This window comes from Pagrus pagrus, assembly GCF_965226575.1.
Source record: "Pagrus pagrus genome assembly, chromosome: 24".
NCBI classification, from domain to species: Eukaryota; Metazoa; Chordata; class Actinopteri; order Spariformes; family Sparidae; genus Pagrus; species Pagrus pagrus.
In genome coordinates, this window is record NC_140206.1 from 19,373,820 (window position 1) to 19,397,300 (window position 23,481).

Consider the following 23,481-nt stretch of genomic DNA (forward strand, 5'->3'; position numbering starts at 1 on the left):
AGAATAGGGTTGCTAGAGCAGAATATGTACATTACATAAATGAAGTTTATTATGTCTGTTCTAGTGAATGGAGCCTGGTCTTGCTGGTCCTCCTGGTCCCAGTGCTCAGCCAGCTGTGGGGGTGGACACTACCAGCGGACACGGATGTGCAGTAATCCAGCCCCTGCCAGTGGAGGTGACATCTGTATAGGCCTACACACTGAAGAGGCGCTCTGTAATACACATGTCTGTGAAGGTATGACAGCATCTGTAAAGCTTCATCATGGAAGGTTTTTGTGTAAAACCAGATAGCCTTTAGAGAAACTCAAAATATGCGTGAAACAATAAACAGCAGCCTACCCCTTGTGGGTAGTAGAGCTGTAACATATACTGTATTTCTGTCCTTTGGTTTCATGTGAAAAGGTCGACTTGAGAGGGGTTAATCCTGGGTCCACGTCTTTGCTTGCACAATGTAGTGTGACGTCGACCCGTTTTAAGAACCGCATGTTTGTTTACTTCCTGCCAACTCTGATGTTTCTAATGTTTCTCAGCTCTTTCAGGCACAGTGTAAAAAGAGATGCGGCAACATAATTCTAGGTCAGCTCAGAAAATCAAGTCAGCATTAGTGGCACACTGAGTGACTAGCTAATGTCTAAGACAATAAGGTGATTATCAAAATGATCAAATCCTGTATACAAAAACAAACGGTAACTATTGTTAACAATATGTACAAAGGTAACTGTGGAGAGGTTGGAGACAAAGGTAACATTACTATAAAGCTGACAGGAAGTAAACAGATGTGCATTTCATAAAAGATATATATGTCCCACTCTATTTCTGAAAGTAGTATTTGAAACATTATTTTTTTATTGATATGATTAATTTAGGGTATATTGTCTGTAGACATAACAATCTTCTAAACTCTCTCAGATAGCAGATTCTAACTGCATCAAAAAATATTTTAGGTAGATAAATGTGTAAAAAGGGTCAAATTAAAACTGAAAGTCCACACTTAAACTGTATCGTCAGTGATTAATTACAGATACAATGTGAATGAGTACTCAGCCAAGACAAAATTGTCCAAAAGCTTAGACTACAGTGATTTTATTTAAGCCATTTTATTTTTTCACCTTTCATTCCAATCTTCCTATATTCCTTTTACTTTGAATTTTATATAATAGAGCCTATTGCATTAATAATATAAACAGCATCACATTTTTTTCACCTAATGATGCTACATTGTGAACAACAAATCAGGGCTGAAATTGACAGGAGGAAAGCTAGTTAGTTTGCAGCTGTTCCCACAGTTAAATAATGGCGTTTATCTGGACACTGATGGGAAATCTCTCCACTCAGCAAGGATCAACATTTGGGTTAAGTAGGCAAATAATGTTTTTGTTAGAGCCTATCCCAGCATGCAGTGGTTGAAAGTCAGAAAATAAGCTGAAAGGAATGTTAATTTTTTTTTTTTTTTACATTTTACAATTTACTCTTTTAAATTAAAGAAGAGACATGGGAATCATATTGAGGCCATCAGTTTCTCATCTATTTCACACTCTTGTTCAGTAAACAAAGTAACCCAAGTAGGCACACAAGGAGGCTGAACTGTCACTGGCTGTTGGCTGATGATGACTATTATACTGTGGCCAAAAATTCTAAACATGCAGACTTGGTGACCCTCCACACAGTTTTTCACAGTTCAGGTCAATCAGTTTCACTGGAGATCCCTTATCAGAAGAAGCTACTTCTTGCTCCCTTTTTGGGGCAGCAAAATTGTAAAACTTGGTTTACTCTAAATGGAAAGTCCTCTAATACTCTATACTTTTATGGAAGTTCATCATTGATGGTAGAATTCCAAGATTACATCAAATAGCATTAAAAAATGAATACTGTGCATATTTCGCCAAGTGTGATTCTAGTTTTCATATAGTTGTTGTGTGTGAAGTCGCCAGTGGTCACGACTGTGCTGGGAGTATGTTTAAAAATGTTTGTTTAAAAATGTATTGCCCTTTATATAAGGTCTTTACTGCAGAATGTAACATGATCACTGTCTAGTTGAGGGCATTGTGGGAAAAGTGATGTTGTGTGGTGAGGTCATGTCAGTAGCATTGTGGGTCACAACAACATGGCTGCAGGAGAGGAACATACGACTCCAGACTATCAATATTCTATATGTGGTCCAAGAGCCGTACATGGTCATTTTTATGTTTCCTTCAGCACATTTCCGTTATGCTAATGTGTTCCGGATTGCTCAATGGACAAAAGCTTAAGAGACTTAAACAGTGAGTGGGAGTTGTATGTAATTTCTGAAACTTTTATGTCTTTTATTTTTGTTGAAGTTTTCACTGTGTCTGCTAAAATAGAGAGAGAGAGCAAATAAATCTTCAAAAGACATCGGTATGAATCAGGACCATTGTTTGATTGGACCGGTGTAGCTACAGTGCACTACAGTGCACATGCATATACACTCTACCTTCTCTAGTCAGGACCTGGTATATCCTTACAATCACTGGATGGTGTATAAATGATGTATAAATGATCAAAGCCTGAAATTAATGCCAGTAATAGCTCTCGCACAATTGTTAGACTCCATATCCTCATTGTGAGTCCTGTGTTATAATGTTATATTTAACAATATTACATTTTAATCAATTTATTTATTTCTATTTAACAATTTATGACTTAAGAACAGTTGGAAAGACAGTTGTCTGGGGTGGCTGTAGCTCAGAGTGGTCGTCCAGTTATTGGAAGGTTGCTTGTTCAATTCCACAGCTTTCCCTGCTGCATGTTGAAGTATCCTTGAGCAAGCTACTGAACCCCAAATTGCACCTGATGAGCAGGCCTTGCATGGCAACCCCTGCCGTGAGTGTGACAAGTGCTGTAAAGCGCTTTGAGCTGTCACTAAACTTGAAAAGTGCTATAGAAATGGAAGACCATCCCCATAATCTTTCTATATTCCCCTATTTTTCAAGGAAGATCAGTGTTTTAGTTTCAGTGAAACTTGTGTTGGGTCCCACAGATTCCGAACCCCAATTCAGGGCTCTTCTCCACACATTAACATTGAAACTGAAATTAGCTGACACCTATATCAGCCTGACTCATAGCTGGGACCTCATTTTCTCTCTCGGCTGTTTCAGAAGTCAAGCCAGTTACTTCTGGTGAAAACCCAACATTTTCTGATTTTACTGCTTCAAAATAAAAGCTTTTAAATAACTACTTACAGCAGGTATTATTGTGAAGGATTTATAGGAAAATGTGTCCGGACCAATTCTGCAGTAATATTGCATGAAGATGGCGCAATAACAATGCATGGACAGGAAATGTAATTTCTCCTCTGTGTAAGCAAACAACACGCATCATTTCAGTAACAAACTGAGCCTATCAATGACCCACAAGTGGCCCTAACGACTCTGTAAGGACACTCCCAGATAGAGTTTAAAAGTCCACAACTCCCCTCCAGTTAGTTAGAACTGAAAAGGCCTCTTGGATGAGAGGTGAAACGTCTTCAAGAAACTGAGTCCAGTTGCCTATGATATAGTACTTAGAATTACCATGACCTAGATGACTAAGAACCTTTATCAATACGTATAATTAAATGACAATCTTTTCCTAAACGTAAAGAAACAGTTATCCCCAAAATGAAAATTCATTCATTATCCTGTGCTGATAGAAAGACAGGTGAAGTTTTGTAGTCCACAAACCATTTCTGGAGCTTAACAGCAAAACAATATTGTAGTTTTCTCCCAAGCAACTGAAGTATATGGGGACATGTTTTAAAACATTGCTCCCTACAGCTCATCCAAGTCTCTTGAATCCCAGAGATCTGAAATTGATTTCAAAAGATTTTTTTACTCCCATGACAAGTGATCATAGAGGTCAGACTGTGAACATTTTATGAAATCTGTTCAGTGGTGCATGAAGCAAAAGAAAATCAACTTCCTGGGTATAAAATTACTTGGATCTTCTGCATTGTTGGGTTAATCGAGTGTGTGTCCGGGAAGCTTCTGCTTGCCAACTAGCTAACTTCCAGTTTAGCCCTCTGCTAACTTGAATGAGGATATAATTGTGTGGAATGATGGAATGAGTCATTTCATGGGAGTTGTGATGCTCAAAAAATGTGTCCACTGTTTTACAGCTGCTTCTTTCAAGCCTGGCACTCTTCCTAGAAACTTGGGTCAAATGGTGTGCACACTAACAGGGCTTATGGAGACTTGGACTACAGATGAGTTGTATGGAGCCATTTAATGCTCTTTTTTTATGTTGTTTTTTAACGTTTTAAAGCAAGTCCCCAGCTACTATAGTTGTTTCGGATAATACTGCAATGCTGTTTTGCCTTAAAGATCCACAAATGTTTTGTGCACTACAAAAAACTTGACCTGACTTTCCATCAGCTTGGGGTTGAGTGGATAATGATTGAATTTTAACTTTTGAGTGAACCTTTTCCTAACCTTAACCTCAGTGCTTTTGTTGCCTAAACCTAACAACCTGACTGCCATCCCTGCATTCTGGTGTGGTTCCTAAATGTAGTGTCATCAGTCAAAGACACGTGGTGCAGGCATGAAAGACAACCTGCTGAGAGTCACAAAAACAATTCAATACTTGTGACCATGCGCACAAATCCTGTAGATTATATGTTGTGACAGTGACAGTTTTTAAGATGTTTGAAAACAGGTTGGACACTGAATTAGCTTAGCTAGTATCCAAAGCTTGCATGAAAAGTTAAGTAAGATTAGCTTCCTGGATTTACAAAGTATCGGCAGTCTACACAATGCAATCAACTTTTTTCAATGACCTAGACAGAACAAAGCTATTGTATTGTCTCAGTTTGTCTATCTTAATCGCAAGTTTTCATTCTTTCTGTCCACTCTTTTTTCTTTGGTCATCAGGCTGGGGTGAATGGGCAGAGTGGGGAGACTGTGATGACGAGGGTCTGCAGCATCGCAATCGTCACTGTGGGGAAGACCAGGAGGTTGAGGCTAGTTCTTGCCAGGGCAACATTACCCAGTCTAGGCCATGCCAACCTCATGAGGTGCCAGGTAAGCACATCTTCATTTCATTTCATTAGTTAAAATTGCATTTTTGCTGAATATTTCTGCAGAGTGTTGCTGATATAAACTGGAAAAATCTAGTTACACAAAAGTTTAATCAGACATAGTAAAGGCTGACTTCATCCCTCTGTGTAGCAATTAAAAGATGAATTAATGAAGATGTCAGCATGTCAGCAGTTCCCAAATGACGAAAATCATTCCTTTGAAGACAACAATGTAAACATCTTGGCCAGCATGTCAAGCCTTTGAGAGAAATTAACTGGTTTTGCAATTTTTGCTGTTTGATCTTTTGGAGCTGGAGTGATTTTACTTCCCTACATTAATATTTATTCTGTCTCTCCTTTTTAATTTCTTTTGTCCATCGCTCTCCAGTTATTTTACCCGGACAGGAGGACCAAAGCTGTGGAAGTAAGTGGAAACAATCAGATGTGTGCAACACAGCATATTGGCTTTTATATGTGGGACTGGGTTAGTGTGGGGTTGGTATTGGCCTTTTGATGGCCTTTTACAGCAGCAGATAATGATAATGCAGACTGAGTTTCCTCTTTTACAGCCCTCCTGGCAGCAGGGCCTCAGGATTGCAATGACAGTGACAATGTCAGTTGTCTGTCCTTGGTCCAAGGCAAGAAATCTTGGTATTTAGTGGCCAGACTCGCATGATATTTCGTGTGGTGATGCATGGTTCCCAAATGATGGTTCCTACCAATAGTCTTGAGCCCCTGATTTCTAAAAATTTGTCTGGAGCCACCATCAGACAAAATCTTCCCTCAATTTGACACCTCTGAAAATCCCTGGCTCTATTACCAGGAACTTTGCTGGATATTTTTAGCAGTTCAATTGTTTGCTATGTTTCTTTGTTTGGGCTGATCATGACTGATTGCAAGTGATTCAGATCAGGTGGGGAGACTGACTCCTGATTTGAGGAGTTGAAGCAGCTTGGGGCATTTCCCTCCCAGCTAATCAGGGTGTGACGACGCCCTGTTTGAAAGGCTTAAAAGAGGTGGAAATTGGCACACCGGGGGCTCTCACCCTCATACTGAATCTGCCCCTGATCCAGTCTGAATCTCGCCTTTCTCCCTTAGATTACCAGCCAGAAACTCTGGTCTGTTTAGGCCCTATTTTGTTTTCTTGGCTGCCAACATCTTTCTTGAGGGAACTTTGTTTATTTGGGAACCCCTTAAAACCCAAGCCCCTTTACACCTTCATAATTTTATTTCCCTGGAGCTAGTAGGAGGAGCACATTTATTTATTATAGCGGGAAGAGGCATTTGTTTATTGTTTATTGTCCTAGTAGTGGACATAGTAGTTTTACATGTTTTTGTTCATATTTTTATGTAGGTTGGGCTGGCCTGTAAGCAATCTACAGCTAGCACCGCCACATATTGATGGTCCCCAGTGGATGACTTGTATTGTTCACGTCCTCCTGAAGATACCATTAGTCCATAATGTCCACTTCCATTGTACAAAAGAAATATCCACATCCATTACATTTGTTAATTTAATGGTGCTCAGAGGATTAACCCTTTCTATTTAGAAAAGTTGATCTCTCCTTATGTGCCACCCGGAAGTCAAATTGTCAGCTTTAAAATTGCCATGACCATCCACACTGGCTTTACACATTCACAGTCTCTCAACATTTGTAATCTCTACAAGGCAGACTGCCCTTCTTGGACTGTGAAGTACACATTGAAGAAGACAGAAGCCTCGACATTGAGGTATTCAGAAAACCTACACACAGATCAATACTTGCTGTTTGACTCTCATCATCCACTGGAGCACAAGCTGGGGGTCATCAGAACCATAAACCATCGGGCTGAGACCGTGCCCACAAAGAAAGAGGGGAAGGAGAAGACACAGAAGCACATCAGGGGAGCACTTAAAACCTGCGGTTACCCAAACTAGACCTTTGTCAAATCCTTTAAAAAGATCCAGAGCAGACAGAGAGGAGGAGATGAGAAAACCTAACAAAATTGTCATTCCCTGTGTCGCAGGAACATCTAAGAAACTCAGGAGGATCTTCAATAAACATCATATCCTGGTTCACTTCAAACCTACCAACACACTAAGGCAGAAACTTGTCCATCCTAAGGACAAAACACCCAGGCATAAACAGACTAATGTAGTTTATGCTGTTCAATGCAGCCAGGACTGCACAGATTTGTACATTGGGGAGACAAAACAACCTCCCCATAAACGAACGGCACAACACAGGAGGACCAACTCCTCAGGTCAAGACTCTGCTGTCCACTTACATCTGAAGGACGAAAATCATTCCTTTGAAGACAACAATGTAAACATCTTGGCCACAGAAGACAGATGGTTTGAAAGAGAAATAGAAGAATCCATCTATGTCAAACTGGAACAACGGTCTTTGAACAGAGGAGGTGGCCTAAGACATGACTTATCACCTACCTACAATACAGTACTGAATTCTCTCCCCAGACAGCTTAACAGCCATTCATACCTGGGCTCACCTAGCCTTAGCAACCCACATGAAGGCCGGTTGGGTCAACGACCCACAAGTGGCCCTAACGACTCTGAAATTCAGAGCTCACACGTGTCCTTAACTACTCTGTAAGGACACTCCCACACAGAGCTGAAGAAGCCGAAACAAGTCCAGTTGCCTATGATACAGCACCTAGAATTACCATGACCTGGATGACTGAGAACCTTCATCAATACAGAGACATCGAAGACATTTATGCTCTCCAGTGAATCTCCACCTATTTCACTGGTCACTGGATAACACCAGCTTCAACATTGAGACATGGAACGTGGGATGCACTTGCAAGGAGGCCGGAAGCTTAGGGCAAACAGCAGATGGGGTTAATAATCCTTCTTGTCCTTTAGATAAATTGGGCCACCAGTCCAGTCCAAAAGCGGACACAAATAATATCTTCTTTCTCAGTGTTATGCAGTATCTATCAATCAGTACCCGGTCCTTTATGAACAACAATTGAAAAGCCTACAGAAGTCTTAGTGATTTACAGTCCCCCTTGTAGCACCCAATAATGTAATAATTTCCTGAAAATGTAATAACGCCTGAAAATGTAATAAAATTTGCACTTAACTCGATTGAAAATGTAATAAACCCAATAATGTAATAACTTCACCAATAATGTAATAAAATAATCTGACTGATATTGTAATAACATTTTACCAATAGTGTAATACCTTATTACATTATTGGGAATTTATTACATTTTCAGGAGGTTTTTTTTTTTTTTTTTTTTTTCAAAACTGATAATGTAATACTTGACAGATAATGTAATATATATGTTTATTTTCAGTCCAGAGTTCTACATTTTGTTTTTTGAGAATCTAAGAATGTTATATACACTGGATTTGAAACAACAGAATGACTATTGCTTCCCTAGATGTACCTCTTCACTTCACAGATTTCCAACAAATCACTACCTCATGAAAACAACCACAAACCAACAAAACAACTTTCAGTAACACTTCATTTGAAGAGGGTATACATAAGCATTCATACTGTAACACCTGCATACACATTACATGACACCTGACATAAACATAGGCCTACATATCCACTTGTAAATGGTTATTAAATCACTTTCAATGTCAAATGGACATCTTACTCTATGTCAAGTGGCATAGTGGTCAGCCGACATGCTGTCATACTGATAGTATATTATGAGATTTACCTGTATAAATAAAGGTTAATAAAAATGTCAGCATCAAAATGACAAAACTTGATGACAACTGGCATCCTTTTTGGGGTTTATACAGGGTTTCTGAAGTTGTATGATGTGTCTATGATAGTACAATTCAAATTTGGGGAAAGTAATTGTATAAAGGTATTACGTCCATTTAAATCCTGTTTTATTGAAGTGACGTCATTTCTGCAACGCCGTCTGCTGGTAATGTCACTTACAGGCAGATGGGCTGCCTCGTGTTCTAGATCGTGTTCTACCTTGCAGGCCCTGGTGACTGGCCAATAAAGACATATCTCCTTCTATGTGAACACTTGGTAAGTGAGTATGCAACGTCTCAGCATCAATACCTTCAGATTTCTGTAGGATACCAGAAAAAGGTTGATAATGGTAGAATAGTGTACTGTAGGCTTTAGACTAGTTTTTATTGTCCATGTGGCTACATGCTAGTTAGGTTAGGTTACTTTATTGGTCTCCACCAGGGAGAAATTTGTCTCGGAGATAGGGAGAAGTTGCAGCACAAAACGGACATAAAATACATAAAAAACAACATGCAGTACAACGTACATCAGGTTAAGACAGTGGTGGAATAGACACGGACAAACACTGGATGAACCTACACATATACTGCCATAAATATACATCCACACAAGCATTCACATTAGCATTCACACCACATCACCTCACCATAACACCATGTCAACCTACCAAAACATTCATTCTGTCATAAATATAGGTTCAGTCACACATCCCAGCACTCTATCACAGCCTTCATTCATCAAACCATTCACTCGCATACATCCATACACTAGCTGGGGTCATGAATGTACATTCATTTCCATATGCAGAACCATCGCATTCATTTCAGGCTGTTAAGAAGCTTAGTTGATACAGGAACAAAAGAATGTTTGTATCGATTGTGCCTGCACAATGGGAGCCTTTATCTCCTCCCAGAATTCAGGAGAGCATATTCACAATTCAATACATGAGCACTGTCCGATAAAATAGCATTTGCCTGTCTTATAGTCGCCTGCTCAAAAAGGTCCTGTGGATTAAGGGGGGGTATTACCATAGTTCTTACTGATGCTAACTTCTTGACACTTTAGCCAAGGCTTGGCTACTTCTCATTTTTTTCGCATTTTTTCACTGTGGACCGTTCACGGATGGACAATTTTTTTTTTTTCAAGTGAAAAAGTTGTTTTAGAAAAGACTAACATACGTTTACCTGTTTACATTACACATATAATATAAAAACGATTGCAGACGGTCACATGGTTTTCTGTTATCATTTGTAATTCAATAAATACATCTTTGTTACAACTAACCATAATATACTCTCTGTAATCTCGTTTTTGCTGCCGTCACCTCGGAAAACTCCTCGCTTCACAAAGATAATATGTTTGTAATGGAAGCAGGTTTTCAGCGCTTTTGTGGCCATCTCAGGATAATCTGCTTTAACCCAGAACGCAGGCAGAGTTTAAGTTTTCTGTGAAGTGATGAAGCGGTGCAGAGCCGGTCGCCACATTTAATACACACAGCGGGCTTGGAGCATGTGAATCACCTGTTGCAATGAACCCATTATTTAAACAGGACTGTTTTTTCTTTTAAAGTGACTATGAGTAGTTTCTGAAAGCGAAGTGTTTTCACACTACATTTCCCATGAGCCTCTGTGCACACGTTGAAATTCTTGGACCGACGCAAGATGGACTAAAATGAAAAACATTTGCCAAGAATGTTTTCATTAATCAAGAATGAAAGTCGGAGGTTCGAAGACGAACAGATACTGTCGTAGTTCCGACCATAAACGGCGATCCGGCGGCGTTATTCCCATGACCCGCCGGGCAGCGTCTGGGAAACCAAAACAAGGAAATGCTAGGCAAGCCGACCACTAAATAATGATATCAAAATAACTATAAAGACAAAACAATATATTTATTGAAAATGGACTCATTAACAAGTGGGCAACGTAGATTCATCCACATTAATGAGACTCTTTTATTACCAAAAGCAAACTCCTCGGAGTCTCTTTAAAACAGCTTTCTTTTTGTTGGCAGTCGTTGGATCTTCTGTCATCTCATTATTGAGTCTTTCCCGGCGACGCCTGTTTTTTACTCTTTTACGCCTGTAGACTTGCCTGTCAATTGCGCAGTGCTGAGAAGAGGCACAGGCGGAAGTGGTGTCTTCTTTTATTTGTATTTAATCTTTTTTTATACAAGTAAATCTCATATACCAATATGACAGTATGTCAACTAGCCACTATGTCACTTGACATAGAGATGTCAATTTGACATTGAAATTGATTTAATAGCCATTTATGAGTGGATTTGTAGGCCTATGTTTATGTCGGGTGTCATGTAATGTTTATGCAGGTGTTATGAATGCTTATGTATACTCTCTTCAAATGAAGTGTTACTGAAAGTTGCTTTGGTTTTGGTTTGTGGTTGTTTTCATGAGGTAGTGATTTGTTGGAAATATGTGGAGTGAAGAGGTACCTTTAGGGAAGAGTTACCTGGGGTCTCCAGTGCTACTCAGAAGCTTATATCTGAGCTGGAGTTCTGGGCTCCCAAGGAGGTAAGTCCATCACCCACTCAATAAGACCAGGATGTTGTTGCATGTCCCTGAGTATTTGCACATATGGCGTATGGTACTCAAGGTCTGCAATTTAACCCAATAGTCATTCTGTTGTTTCAAATCCAGTGTATATAACATTCTTAGATTCTCAAAACACAAAATGTAGAACTCTGGACTGAAAATGAACATATTTATTACATTATCTGTCAAGTATTACATTATCAGTTTTGAAGAGAAAAAAAACTCCTGAAAATGTAATAAATTCCCAATAATGTAATAAGGTATTACATTATCGGTAAAAATTTTATTACAATATCAGTCAGATTATTTTATTACATTATTGGTGAAGTTATTACATCATTGGGTTTTATTACATTTTCAATTGAGTTAAGTGCAAATTTAATTACATTTTCAGGTGTTATTACATTTTCAGGAAATTATTACATTATAGGGTGCTACACCCCTTAACTGACTAATCCACCTTGCTTTCTACCATCCCATCCCCTCTCCAGCCTTTACTTTGTTTCAGTTGGTAGCTGTGGGCTCGGCCAGTTTCTTTGCAGCAGCGTTACTGTCAGCCCTTGCCTACTCCTACTGCCACTACCTGAACCGACCGTCAGCAGAGTCAGCAGTCATCCACCCCAGCACACCCAACCACCTCACCTACAACAAGCAGGGCAACAGCATGCCAAAGAATGAGAAGTACATCCCCATGGAGTTTAAGGTGGGCTGGTTATAATATAATCTACTGTCACCTCTTTTAGCCAGTTCAAGATAAAATATGTAAGATTTCTGCATCAAAATATCTAAAAACAATTAGACCTTTGTCATATATTTTGGTGAGTTTAGAGTTTTATTGGTGTTCTTACATTATCCCAAATGTTTCCAACATTGTTCAAACCCAGAGAATTCCATCATCAGTGAGTGAGGAAGGGCAAACAAGACCAACCATTACGTGAATTACATTTTAAAGCATTACCTTGTTCATAAACATATGTGCCTGAGTCACGTAGCTAGATTTTCATCAGTAATTGTGTTTTTTTAATGGCATGTTTATGACCACCACGCAATTTTTTTTTTTTTTAAGTATTTGTAATGCTGTGTTTAATCTGCCTGTTATCAAACCAGATCAGTCTTTGCAAAGGTCATTACTTTTCTGCCTTTACCTGATATCTCCTCATTACAGACGCTAAACAAGAACAATCTCCATGTGAACGAAGAGAGTTGCAACCACTTCCCCTCTCCGCTGGCCTCCAGCAACATGTTCACCACGACCTATTACCCTACCGGCCTCAGCAAGTATGACTTCCATCCAGACTCCCCCTGCAGGAGCTACATGCACAGCTGAGAATACGCAACCAGCCTCTAAAAACAAACCAACCCTCTTTACTCACCCAAACACCACCCTGGAGTGTTTCCTTGTTCATAAAATACAACAAGATTTTGATTGATTATCAAAGAGTGGCTGAGAGAGTCTTCAAGTGGACACTAAAATCTCTCTTCTGATCCAGTTTGCCTTTCTCTTCCGTTCAAATTTGTAGAACAGTTAATGAGATCTTAAAGGCTCGGTTCACCTAAATTACGCTCATCTTTTGTGATCTTGCCATGTAGATATTTTTGGTTTTCTTTATCTACATTTTGAGATATGCGCTGACAGAAACTAAAACAATATTGAGCAACATCTCTTTCCAGAAGCAAACTTGACTTTGGATAGTCCACAGACCCTACTGCAAACTGTTAAACAAGGACTATTTCTTTAGTAGAAGGTACTTCAAATTCACAAGTTGTGTGTAGTAACTCAATGTGACATTGTTGGAAACAGAATAAATGGCTTGTGGAGTGAAATTTGCTTCGGCATAGTTACGCGTTTCCTGTAAAATAAGCAGTTTCTTGTGCATTACACCCCGGCCACTGACGCTGCCAGTCTGCTGCTAACTTTGTGGACTGGCAGCTCTCAGGGAACACAGCAAATAGACCCCTAAACTCGCTGCACAGCTAACTAAACAAAGCTGCTACATTTAGCAACAGTTAGCACTTACTTTAGTAACGTCACTACCAGAATCTGTGTATCTGGTAGGACACCCATAAATTGCCTCATTACTGTATTTGCCTCATTACTGTAACAGGAAATTGGAGGGAAAACCATAAAATATTTTCTTTCTTTTGTACAGTAAACTCTGGCTGCATCGTTCTTTTTATACATCTATGGCAGAGTCATAAAAATTCAGAGCATTCATTGGACACGTTTTTTTTTTTGCATACAACTTGAGTACAAACGAAAAAAAAGAAAAAGAAATTCCTGTACATGCTACTGTGTTCTTGTTACTATTCAGACACTTGAGCTGGCGCTGTAGTGAAAATGTTTGTTAGTGAAGTTTGGTTCCATTAGCCTTCTGTTACCTGTCCTAACCACACACTTATTAGACAGTGACTGTACTCAGCCGATATGAGTGATGCTGCAGTTTGTATTCTGTTAGTGTTATATTCACCAAAATAATACCATTTTACACCAAATTTAGCGTCTACATGCATGTTTTTTCAATAGATGAAATCCACTAAAAATAGGCGATTGATTCTTTTGCCTTTGTCCCATGTCCATCACTACCGAATGGAGCTGTGGCCGCTTAACACCCAACATTACTGCAGTGTTTTTTGACCCAGGAATAAATATTGATTGTACCCTTTCCCTAGAAGACACAAGCCATATGTTAGCGTTTTTTTTGTCTAGTGTCAAAGGGGTAATGACCTACAGTCAAAATTTACATGACAAAGTTGAACAATAAAGTGAGCTCCGACTCACAAGTCTGCTAGAGTCGGCCTGGTTGCGCACCGAAACAAGAAACACATCCTTGAATTCATCACTTGTACAGGCTTGAATATTAATTGAAATTTGTGCTAATGTGGCCACAGCTTGAGTATGTTGGAGTTTTTCAAATGCTTGTTGTTTCACAATACTCGCAAAGCCTCCTGTGAAAGCTGACGGGTTAGGTGTTTTCTCCCATTTTAAGGCTGATTCTGTTGTTTGAGGTGAAAGAAAACGTGACTGGTTCACTGGTTGCACAAACAATGAGCCAATCATCAACAAAGAGCTATGTGTAGCCGGGTGCAGGTGTCCCCTTCCTCTCACTTCACCCACCCTGAGGTGCTCCGCTTGTACATAGTTCCAGGGTTCAAACTAGACTTCAGACATTAGATGTACCTGGACTTCCACTGGACTGAAGATTGTTTTGGGGATTTTCCTTTTTCTTGTTTTCAACAGGTGGGTTCAGATGACTTGATGATGCTGTAGATAATTTGTCTTGAACACATACGTTTGGATTGCCATCAGTAAAGACTGAAAAACAAAAAAAGTGATAAAACAAAAGAATAATGCGTTGTACTTCATCCTTCACTGTGTGTGAATGGAGGAAAGAACTAAACAGACTTTCAGATCTCTGGCTTATTGGCTTTAATGTTCATGTTTCAAAGGAAAAATAACACTGACACTCTTAGTATGTACTGTACTTTTTTAAAAATGCCAATTTGTGGACTTTTTTCTGTCATCAGATTATATGAAGATTTTAGGCGTGTTCACTGATATAACTGTTTGTGTTCAACCCAATCGCCAGAGTAAATGTTGGCAATGTGTGTTCCTGCAAACTACAGATATTTTGAAACTTTACATTTGATATTTCATTCAAAAATGTAAGCTTCTTTATTTTGAAACTTTACAAGGTTACATGTTAATAAGGTAAATTTCTTATCATTTTTTAAAACACAAGGATTTGGAAAAACAAAACTATATTTAAGTCCTTTGTCCTGCATTCACAAAAAACAAAAACAAATCAATCTATTTTATAAAATGGAGTGTTGATAATGAATTGAGTCTTCCAGCCTGGGGAAAGAAGCTGCACCGTAGTCTGGTTTTATGGCAGCGGATCATTTTCAAAATGGCAGCAGGGTGAACTGACTATGGCTCGGCTGGGTGGTGTCATTTACTATCCTTTCGGCTATGTGCAGACATCTCACCTCACCGATGTCTCTGATGCTTGGTAGATGGGTACCAGTGATGCTCTGGGCGGTTTTAATTACCCACTGTAGAGCCTCCCTGTACTGGGCTGTGCAAGAACGATGCTAGTTGGTGATGTTTCCAGTCAGGATGCTTTCTTTTGCTCCTCTGTAAAAGTTGATCATAATCTGGCTCCAGAATTTAGCCTTCCTAAATTTCTGGAGGAAGTACAGTCTTTTCTGTTCTTTTTTTAGCCAGGTTGGTGATGTGTAATGACCAAGATAAGCGCTCAGTAATGGTTATTCCAAGGAACCTGTTCACCTGCTCCACCTCAGCTCCACTGATGTAGCCAGTGGCAAAATCAACATTTAGTGCATTGGTTTTGCTCACGTTGATTGTTCAACCACTCTGTGCACCACTATGCAAAATTGTTGGTTAATTATGAACACTCATCATTGTTAATTATGCAGCCGAGCACAATGTAATGTGTGAATCCAGCAGAGTGGCCTCACACATGATGGGATGCTCCTGCATTTGGATCACCTGCCACACGTCATTAGTGCTCTTGGTGTTGAAGTCCCTCTCCAGTCTCTGATGACATCTCCTCTTTGCCGTCTTCATGCCAGTTTTCAGTCTTGCTCTGGTGGTATTGTATGCTTCCTTGTCACCTGACTGAATGAAAGGCTGCTTTTTTGGCTCTGCATAGAGCCCTCACTTCTCCATTCATCTCAGCCTTCTGGTTGGGGAATTATCTTACTGTCTTTGTGATTACCACACCAGCAACACATTTGTTGACATATCATGTCACTGAAGACATATATTCATCAAGACTGAAGTTGTTATCCTGAGTGGCAGCATATCTGAATATTTGTCAGTATGTGCAGTCGAAACAGTCCTGAATGGCTGCTGTAGCTTCATCTGTCAACACTTTTACAGTTTTTACTGATGATTTGACCCTCTTGATCAACTGGGAGTAAGAAGGCAGAAGAAGCAGAGAACTACGATCTGATAGGCCAGGGTAAGGATGTGGGAGGGCTTTGTAGCTGCCAGGAATATGTGTATACACATGATCCAGGATATTTGTTCCTCTGGTGGGGATTTGGGCATGCTGGTAGAAAATAGGTAAAACGGCTCTCAGTCTGTTTGATAAACCTGTTAAGCCTAAGTAGAGCACTATTTTTTGAGCACCTAGGGTAACATAAGTGAAATATATAGTTTGGTACATGAGAAATTTTAAATTAAAAAAATAAATAAAAAAAATAGCCCATTTGGAGATTCTGCCTGAGTACTCTGTGCTAAAACCTCTCTAATTTTGTTCTGATTCACTTTATTATCATAGAAGTTGGCAGAGGTAATGTTCAGATGTTTTGATATGGCTTACTAGAGATTTAGACCACTTTATCCTTCTGCTCCCAGGCATTAGACAAAAGAAGTCTTGGTAGATGAACAGCTTTAGGTCAAAGTCGGGTCAGCTTAGCTCTGATGCTGTCTCTCTTTCCTCTTTTCTTGGGATGATCGCTATTCTTTCTGTTATGTTTTGTCCCATTGGTCCTGGCTGGCAGCTCAGAAGATGGCGTTGGTGGAAATAATCTAGACCACCACATGAGTGCATCTTCATCATCGGTAAAGTGTGCTTCAGTAGAAGGTGAAAAAGTAGTGAAAATGTAGCAAAGATTAAAGGAGCTACAGAGCGATGTCATAACGGCAAAACACATTTTTTAATGTTTATGTCAGTTTGGCACCAGCAGATACGGTACAGAGCTGTACAGTGGCTCTGACCATGAGTTTACTTCGGGGATGACAAGAGAAGGCAGGCAGGTGGGGACCTGCCTTCTCTTGTCATCCCCAAGGCAAGGCATGCAGTGGGAGAGAAGCGACAGAGAGTCGGACATCAGCAGCGGGTGAAAATGGAGTGAAGAGCTGAAATATTTTCACATCTTACTCAGTGAATTATGTAAATATTATGACCAACACAGAATTGATGTGGAAAGACAACCCAAGAATGTTTAGTGAGTTTTAATTAGTGTATTTGTGTATTTTAAGTGTATTTTACAATGAGTTAAAAGGCAATTAAGCTCATCTTAGTTCTGTTAAAGAGAGAAACTTGAATTCAGGAGGTGTATGGTTGTATGTTTTCTGTTTAGTATGGAAAATAGAAAGAAGGGTATTTATTTTTATTTAATTTTTTTACATGTGAGTTTTTTGGTTTGTTTATTCTGCCAACAGCTGGCATATATCTGCCAGCTGAAACTACAGGGGTTATTGGACTATTGCGTCTTGCCAGTACAATATGATATTGCAGACAGGGCGTGCCAGGGGTAGTTGGTTAGCTAACTTCAGAAGAGATCTCTGCAGCACAGTATATAAGGGGTACAATGGTGTTTTTTCACACCCTGTTGATAATGTACGTACATTTTTTGGGATGTTTTAAACTATTATTCTGGCCATATCATACAAATTGCTCCTAAGGACAAAAAACACTTTGTAAGGGTTACGAAAAGATCATATTTTGTCTTAAAATACCTGGTTATTTCGCCACAAACACTGGCTGGAAAATGTCCCAATGTCTTGTCAGAAAATATCCAATATGTTCTGATGTCCTCTCATAATATCCAGTGGTTTCACACTTTCAAATGTTGAAACGCTGCCTCAAAAAGGGGTCTCTTGCTTGGCAGCCCAGCTGACATGGCACCAGCATCCCCCAAAACTTCAACAGATGTGCCTGTAATGTGAATGTGATGTGACAGGTATAATGGAAATGTTGTTATGGTACATCTGATACATTCAGATGTGAACGTATCAGTGGTTTGCTGAAATACATAAGACATTTCATTCTGGTGACTGGGCTGGGGCATTTGTATCTATATTTGCTGAAACAAAATTATTTGATTTTCTAAACATATGGCGTATTTTTTTGCAGTCACACTCTTTTGTCGCCAAGTACAATACACCTCTAACTGTATATTTAAGAGCTTCTCACCAGAACATGAACACACCATAAATCAGCCACAGGCTTTTTAAATGAGTCCCCCTGCAATGCCATGCAACAAAAAGGTTGCTTAACAATATATATAACTGATGTATTAACTCTATTAACTGTGTACTGAAATGAATGGAAAGTAATGGCTGCCCAAAAGCAGGAAAAACATCTGTAAGACTTATATGTACAAAATATTTGCAGCAATGCTAAAAGTTATAACTTTGTTATTTGATAAAATATGCAAAACATTGTTTTTTCCCATTAGGGACAAGATGTTGGACTTTGACTATTTTCTCTTCTACATTTTTTAATACAAGTAATGGTGAGCAACACATTATTTGGCTTTTTACACTCTGTGAATGCACTGATTTCCTCCAGGTGCTCCAGTTACCTCCCACAGTCCCAAAACATGCAGGTTAGATGACCTAGATACTGTAAATTATCCATATGAATGACTGTTGTGTATCAGGTATTAATGTTGAGTGGATAACATTGCCAGTGCTTGTATGAATCTGTTTTTCACAATTCTTTTGCTTGTTTCAACAAACTGTGGGTTATGTACGTGTTATGCTTGCAGACTCCTTGATATACAAATTTGGTTATAACTTGTTTTAGGGGTTTGTAATTTCTCAATTATTTCCCAGTAATTTTCTATCCTGGAAAAATTCTGGAAAAAAAAAATCTGGAAAAATGTCATTTGGTACAAATTATCGTTAAAAAAAAGGTTTTGTTTTTATAGAATTGCTTCATTTAAATCTAAGTATATGTATTTCATTAATTTATTTTTCCTATATTCTTAGAAACTTTATCCACCATATATGTTGAATGTGTTTGCTGGTAGATAAATGTGACATTTTTGCATGTTCAACTGACCTGCTCTTAGCTGACTACAAGAATCTCGAGGTTATGAAAGCAATTAATTGGAACTGTACCAGATGAATACCATCTCTATGGTTATGTCAGAAATTCATATTTTTAATCCACATGTTAAGAAAAATGCATACAAGTGTACATAATTCCCATGTAATTGTACATTTCCTGTCAGGATATTTTCACTCATATGTGAAAAAGCCAGTCACTTGTGAAAATGACCAGTACATATGTGACATTTTTTATTATCTCTTCAAATTTTTATTCACATGTGAAAAAAGTCAATCCCAAATGTGGAATTCAGACATGAATATTAAAATTTCGTGTGATTTCATGTGTCATGTTTTGTTTACATGTGTGTAAATTCTAACCTAAATATGAACAATTCACATATGAATGTGTGTAATTCACATGTGAAAATGTAAATTTTGCATGTGACATTATTTTCACATTTTACTTTACATATGTAGATAGCCAATCGCATGTGAAAATACAGTATTGGATTCTCCTGTGAAATTCATGCATTCCAGAGAAGAAGCCTAATAAAATCACAATAATATAAATAATTCTTTGATCACAGAAATCTACACATAGGGCTCTCAACAATGATGAAACTTAAAACAAATTCAAATACGATCAGGTTGTCTGTCACATTCCATGACAGTGTTGTTAATATTTAAAGTACTCTGTTCTGTAAATTGTGCAATGCATATTGAGTGTTCTAAATTGTAAATGCCAAGAAATTAATTAATGTGTTTTCTCACCATCTGCAGTTATGTAACATGAAACAAACAGCCCTGATTATATGTTTTCAAGTTTGGGTGTTTGCATACTATGACTGCATGCAGTAAATGTACAATACGTGCTTTTGTAAACTGTGCAAATATGTTTCTGTATATTTGGGTTAGAGGCGGGGTGGGGGGAGGGTACATCTTCACCATGTGCCGTGACAGAAAAGCTTGTTTTCACAATTTTTCAATGGATCCCTAAATGGATTTGTTTTGTTTCCAAAAGACACTTCTGCTGAATACAAATGATGTGAATTTGACTGAACACTGCCTTTTGGACACTGTACATTTTTGGGGCTCTCTATTTTTGTATAATGTAAACTGTAAAAAAGGAGAAATAAATCAATGCGTTGAAAATAATTTGGTTATTTATGCTTATTTAAAAGCTTAACCACAAATTAAAAGAGTGCTTTGATCATATCACAACCGTTCACTAGCATATCAAGATGAGCTATTGATTAATATTTTGGTATTCCTAATCAAAAATATTGGAATTTTGAAAACAAAGAAGGAACACCTGAACAGTAGCTTTAACTATGATTATAATCCTAGCATCTAAGAATTTAGGATAGAGTTATTCTAATGTGTGAAAGAATAATTAATTGTACAAAAGGTAGTAAAGCATAGTGTCTCCGATTGTGCAACAAAGATTCAGGGGGGAAAAACTGAATATATTTACAATTGAGAGGTTGGAACTAGTGAGTTTTCAGCAATCTGCTTAAAAATGATGAATTGGTAAAACTTCATTATAACATGATTAATAAATGATAAATTGACAATTAATTAAACTTAAGTTGATTATAATGATGAAGATGAAATGCTTTTAAGAAATTATTTTATTGCAAAATTGTAACTGTTTGTAAAACTTTTTTTTTTTTTTTTAATGGTTTATAAATACTATGTGGTTCAGATATTAAAAAAAATTATTTGGATGGCCATTATAAATGTGCATCTGATGTTATAAACCATTATAATTGCTTACAATTTTTTTTATAAAACATTTGGTCGCACTTTATTTTACAGTACTTTAATAAGACGTAACAGGCCGTACTTTGTATCAAATTAGAAAAAAACAATACCTTATAAGACGTAACTAGCCGCACTTTGTATCAAAATTGGAAAAAAACAATACCTTATAAGACGTAACTAGCCGCACTTTGTATCAAATTAGACAAAAACAATATGCTTATAAGACCTAACAAGCCGTACTTTGTATCAAATTAGACAAAAACAATAGCTAATAAGACCTAACAAGCCGTACTTTGTATCAAATTAGACAAAAACAATAGCTAATAAGACGTAACAAGCCGTAGGCCTACTTTGTATCAAATTAGACAAAAACAATAGCTAATAAGACGTAACAAGCCGTAGGCCTACTTTAGACAATTAGTAATAATGTTATGTTAATTAGACAGTAAATGAGAAAAGTTAAACTGTTATTAGACACCATATAAAGTCTTATTACTTAAAATATAAGCTACTATACTGAGACACTATTACACCAAATTATACTGTGATTACAAACCAAATCAGAGATCCTAATACACTATTAGACACTATTTTACAAGATCTAGTTTTCATTTAGTTTACTGATATTGTTTGCAGCCGGGTTATTATTTCATTAATAACCTGTATATTAGACGCTAAATGCGGGACTTTTATTTTGAAAGCGTCTCACTGTGAACCGAAAATATCCGGTGTTGTTGTGGATAGTGTCTGCGTGTTGGAAGTGTACCTGCAGGTGTTTGCTGAAAGTGATGAAAACAATCATTTTGTTTACTTAGCACCTGGCTGATGAAGGGCACAAGGTCAGTTGTCATCGTAATATCTTTAATGTTTAGATCAGATCGTGGTAACTTTTATGGTTGTGTACAGTTTGATATAGCTTGTTTGAGCTAGCGGGAACGCTAATTAGCATTAGCTCAGCTATCCTGTTGGGTCAGAAGAACAGAGATGAGGCTGGTTGTTTCATTTCTCTGTTTATTAATATAAAGAAACGCATTTTGTGTGGTTTGTATTACAGCCCTCTAATAGAGGTTTTCATTTAAGTTAAAGCAGATTAAAATATGATTTTTCCGTGAATGTAACAGTGATTGAAGCAGCTAAATACAAAAATACATAATTTTATTTGGAGTGAATTTATGATGCAAAAAGGGCATGAAGGAAGATGATTAGGCCTACCTTTATTTTATTTTTTTTCATAGCTCAAGTGTACAAGGTTCCTGCAATAAACACTTTGGACCATCAGTTAGAGAGTCTGACCATCATTCAGCTGGGGATGCTACACTGGTTAGCTGTTCAGTGAACTTCACTGAGCAGTTCAGTTATTTCACTGACATCTGTTCCTTAATTTAGAAGATAACGTTGTTTTTCTGGAAGCTTCAGCAAACCTCCAGAGAAGGACTTCCAGAGAGCGACCATCAGTTCCTCACGAGCAGCGTGTGTTTGAGCTGGAGCTCGGCTACGAACAGCCGCGGAGGCCCCTGTGTGAAGAGAGGGCCACAGTGACGCATCGTGAGCCGCACAGCGCCCTTTAGCCCTGTGCTGGCGGGGCTCTGGAGCACTGGAGGCAGTCCACAAGGGTCAGAAAAGCGACCCTCTACGAAAGTCTAATAAGTGTCTAACAGTGAGGAGGACCACTTTATTTTACAGTGCAGTTCTGTTGTAATGTGCCACTAATTATCCTTTAAGTAAGTCTAATAAGACTCTAATAAGGGTCTAACAATGGGAAATAAAGATGCAATGTCTAATGTTACTGGGGTTGGTTAGTGACATGGCTTTAAATGGTCTGATGTCTTAACTATGGGAGTAGAGCGTCGAGGGAGCCACCTACAAACTCCACAAGACTCCGGAGAACATCCAGGTTACCAGGGACGTGTGTAGTAGCACCAGATGTTAACCGATGTGGTTTGACTTTAGTTAAGGTGCAGTTTTCTTCTAATGATCCAGCCTATAAATGACTCTGTAAGAAAGTGAAACTATGTTAAATAAAGTTCAAATAAATGTATTTTCCTCAGAACTCTGTGTGTTTTGTCCGAATAGCCTATTATAAAGGCCATGCCCAATATAATATGGCATTCATCTAATTAAGCTAGTTGTCTAATTTGATACAAAGTACGGCTTGTTACGTCTTATAAGCGTATTGTTTTTGTCTAATTTGATACAAAGTACGGCTTATTACATCTTATAAGCGTATTGTTTTTGTCTAATTTGATACAAAGTACGGCTTGTTAGGGCTTATTAGCTATTGTTTTGTCTAATTTGATACAAAGTACAGCTTGTTACGTCTTATTGGCTATTGTTTTTGTCTAATTTGATACAAAGTACGGCTTGTTGCGTCTTATTAATGTACTGTAAAATAAAGTGCGACCAACCATTTTATTTACAGTGAAACAATTATATAACTATCGAAATAACTAACGATAAATACCGTTTATTAATGATAATTAAGTGTTTAACTCATCAATATCTGTTGATTGACAGGTTTATTAATCAGCAATAATTTCAGTTCTAGATGAAACGCAAACTCGCTTTTATGTAGGCTGTTCTTCTACTGTAAGTAAGAGTGGCTGCTGGCAAG

The 23,481-nt window shown here is 38.2% G+C and overlaps 1 protein-coding gene and 1 long non-coding RNA gene across 2 annotated transcripts in view; both read left to right on the forward strand.

Annotated features, from left to right (window-relative positions):
* Window positions 1-19,447, forward strand: part of LOC311253303 (semaphorin-5B-like) — a 105,234-nt gene extending 85,787 nt beyond the window's left edge. Inside the window, exons 18-22 of the mRNA XM_084347175.1 lie at window positions 65-235; window positions 4,866-5,015; window positions 5,400-5,435; window positions 11,788-11,999; window positions 12,462-19,447. Of these exons, the coding sequence (XP_084203301.1) occupies window positions 65-235; window positions 4,866-5,015; window positions 5,400-5,435; window positions 11,788-11,999; window positions 12,462-12,623 (731 nt within the window). The 3' untranslated portion in view covers window positions 12,624-19,447. The remainder of the gene's footprint in view (window positions 1-64; window positions 236-4,865; window positions 5,016-5,399; window positions 5,436-11,787; window positions 12,000-12,461) is intronic.
* Window positions 19,448-21,641: 2,194 nt separating this feature from the next.
* On the forward strand, window positions 21,642-22,908 carry LOC311253106. Its single transcript, XR_014621618.1, has 2 exons — window positions 21,642-21,709; window positions 22,257-22,908. It is a non-coding gene; the product is annotated as an uncharacterized lncRNA (long non-coding RNA).
* Window positions 22,909-23,481: the final 573 nt, after the last annotated feature.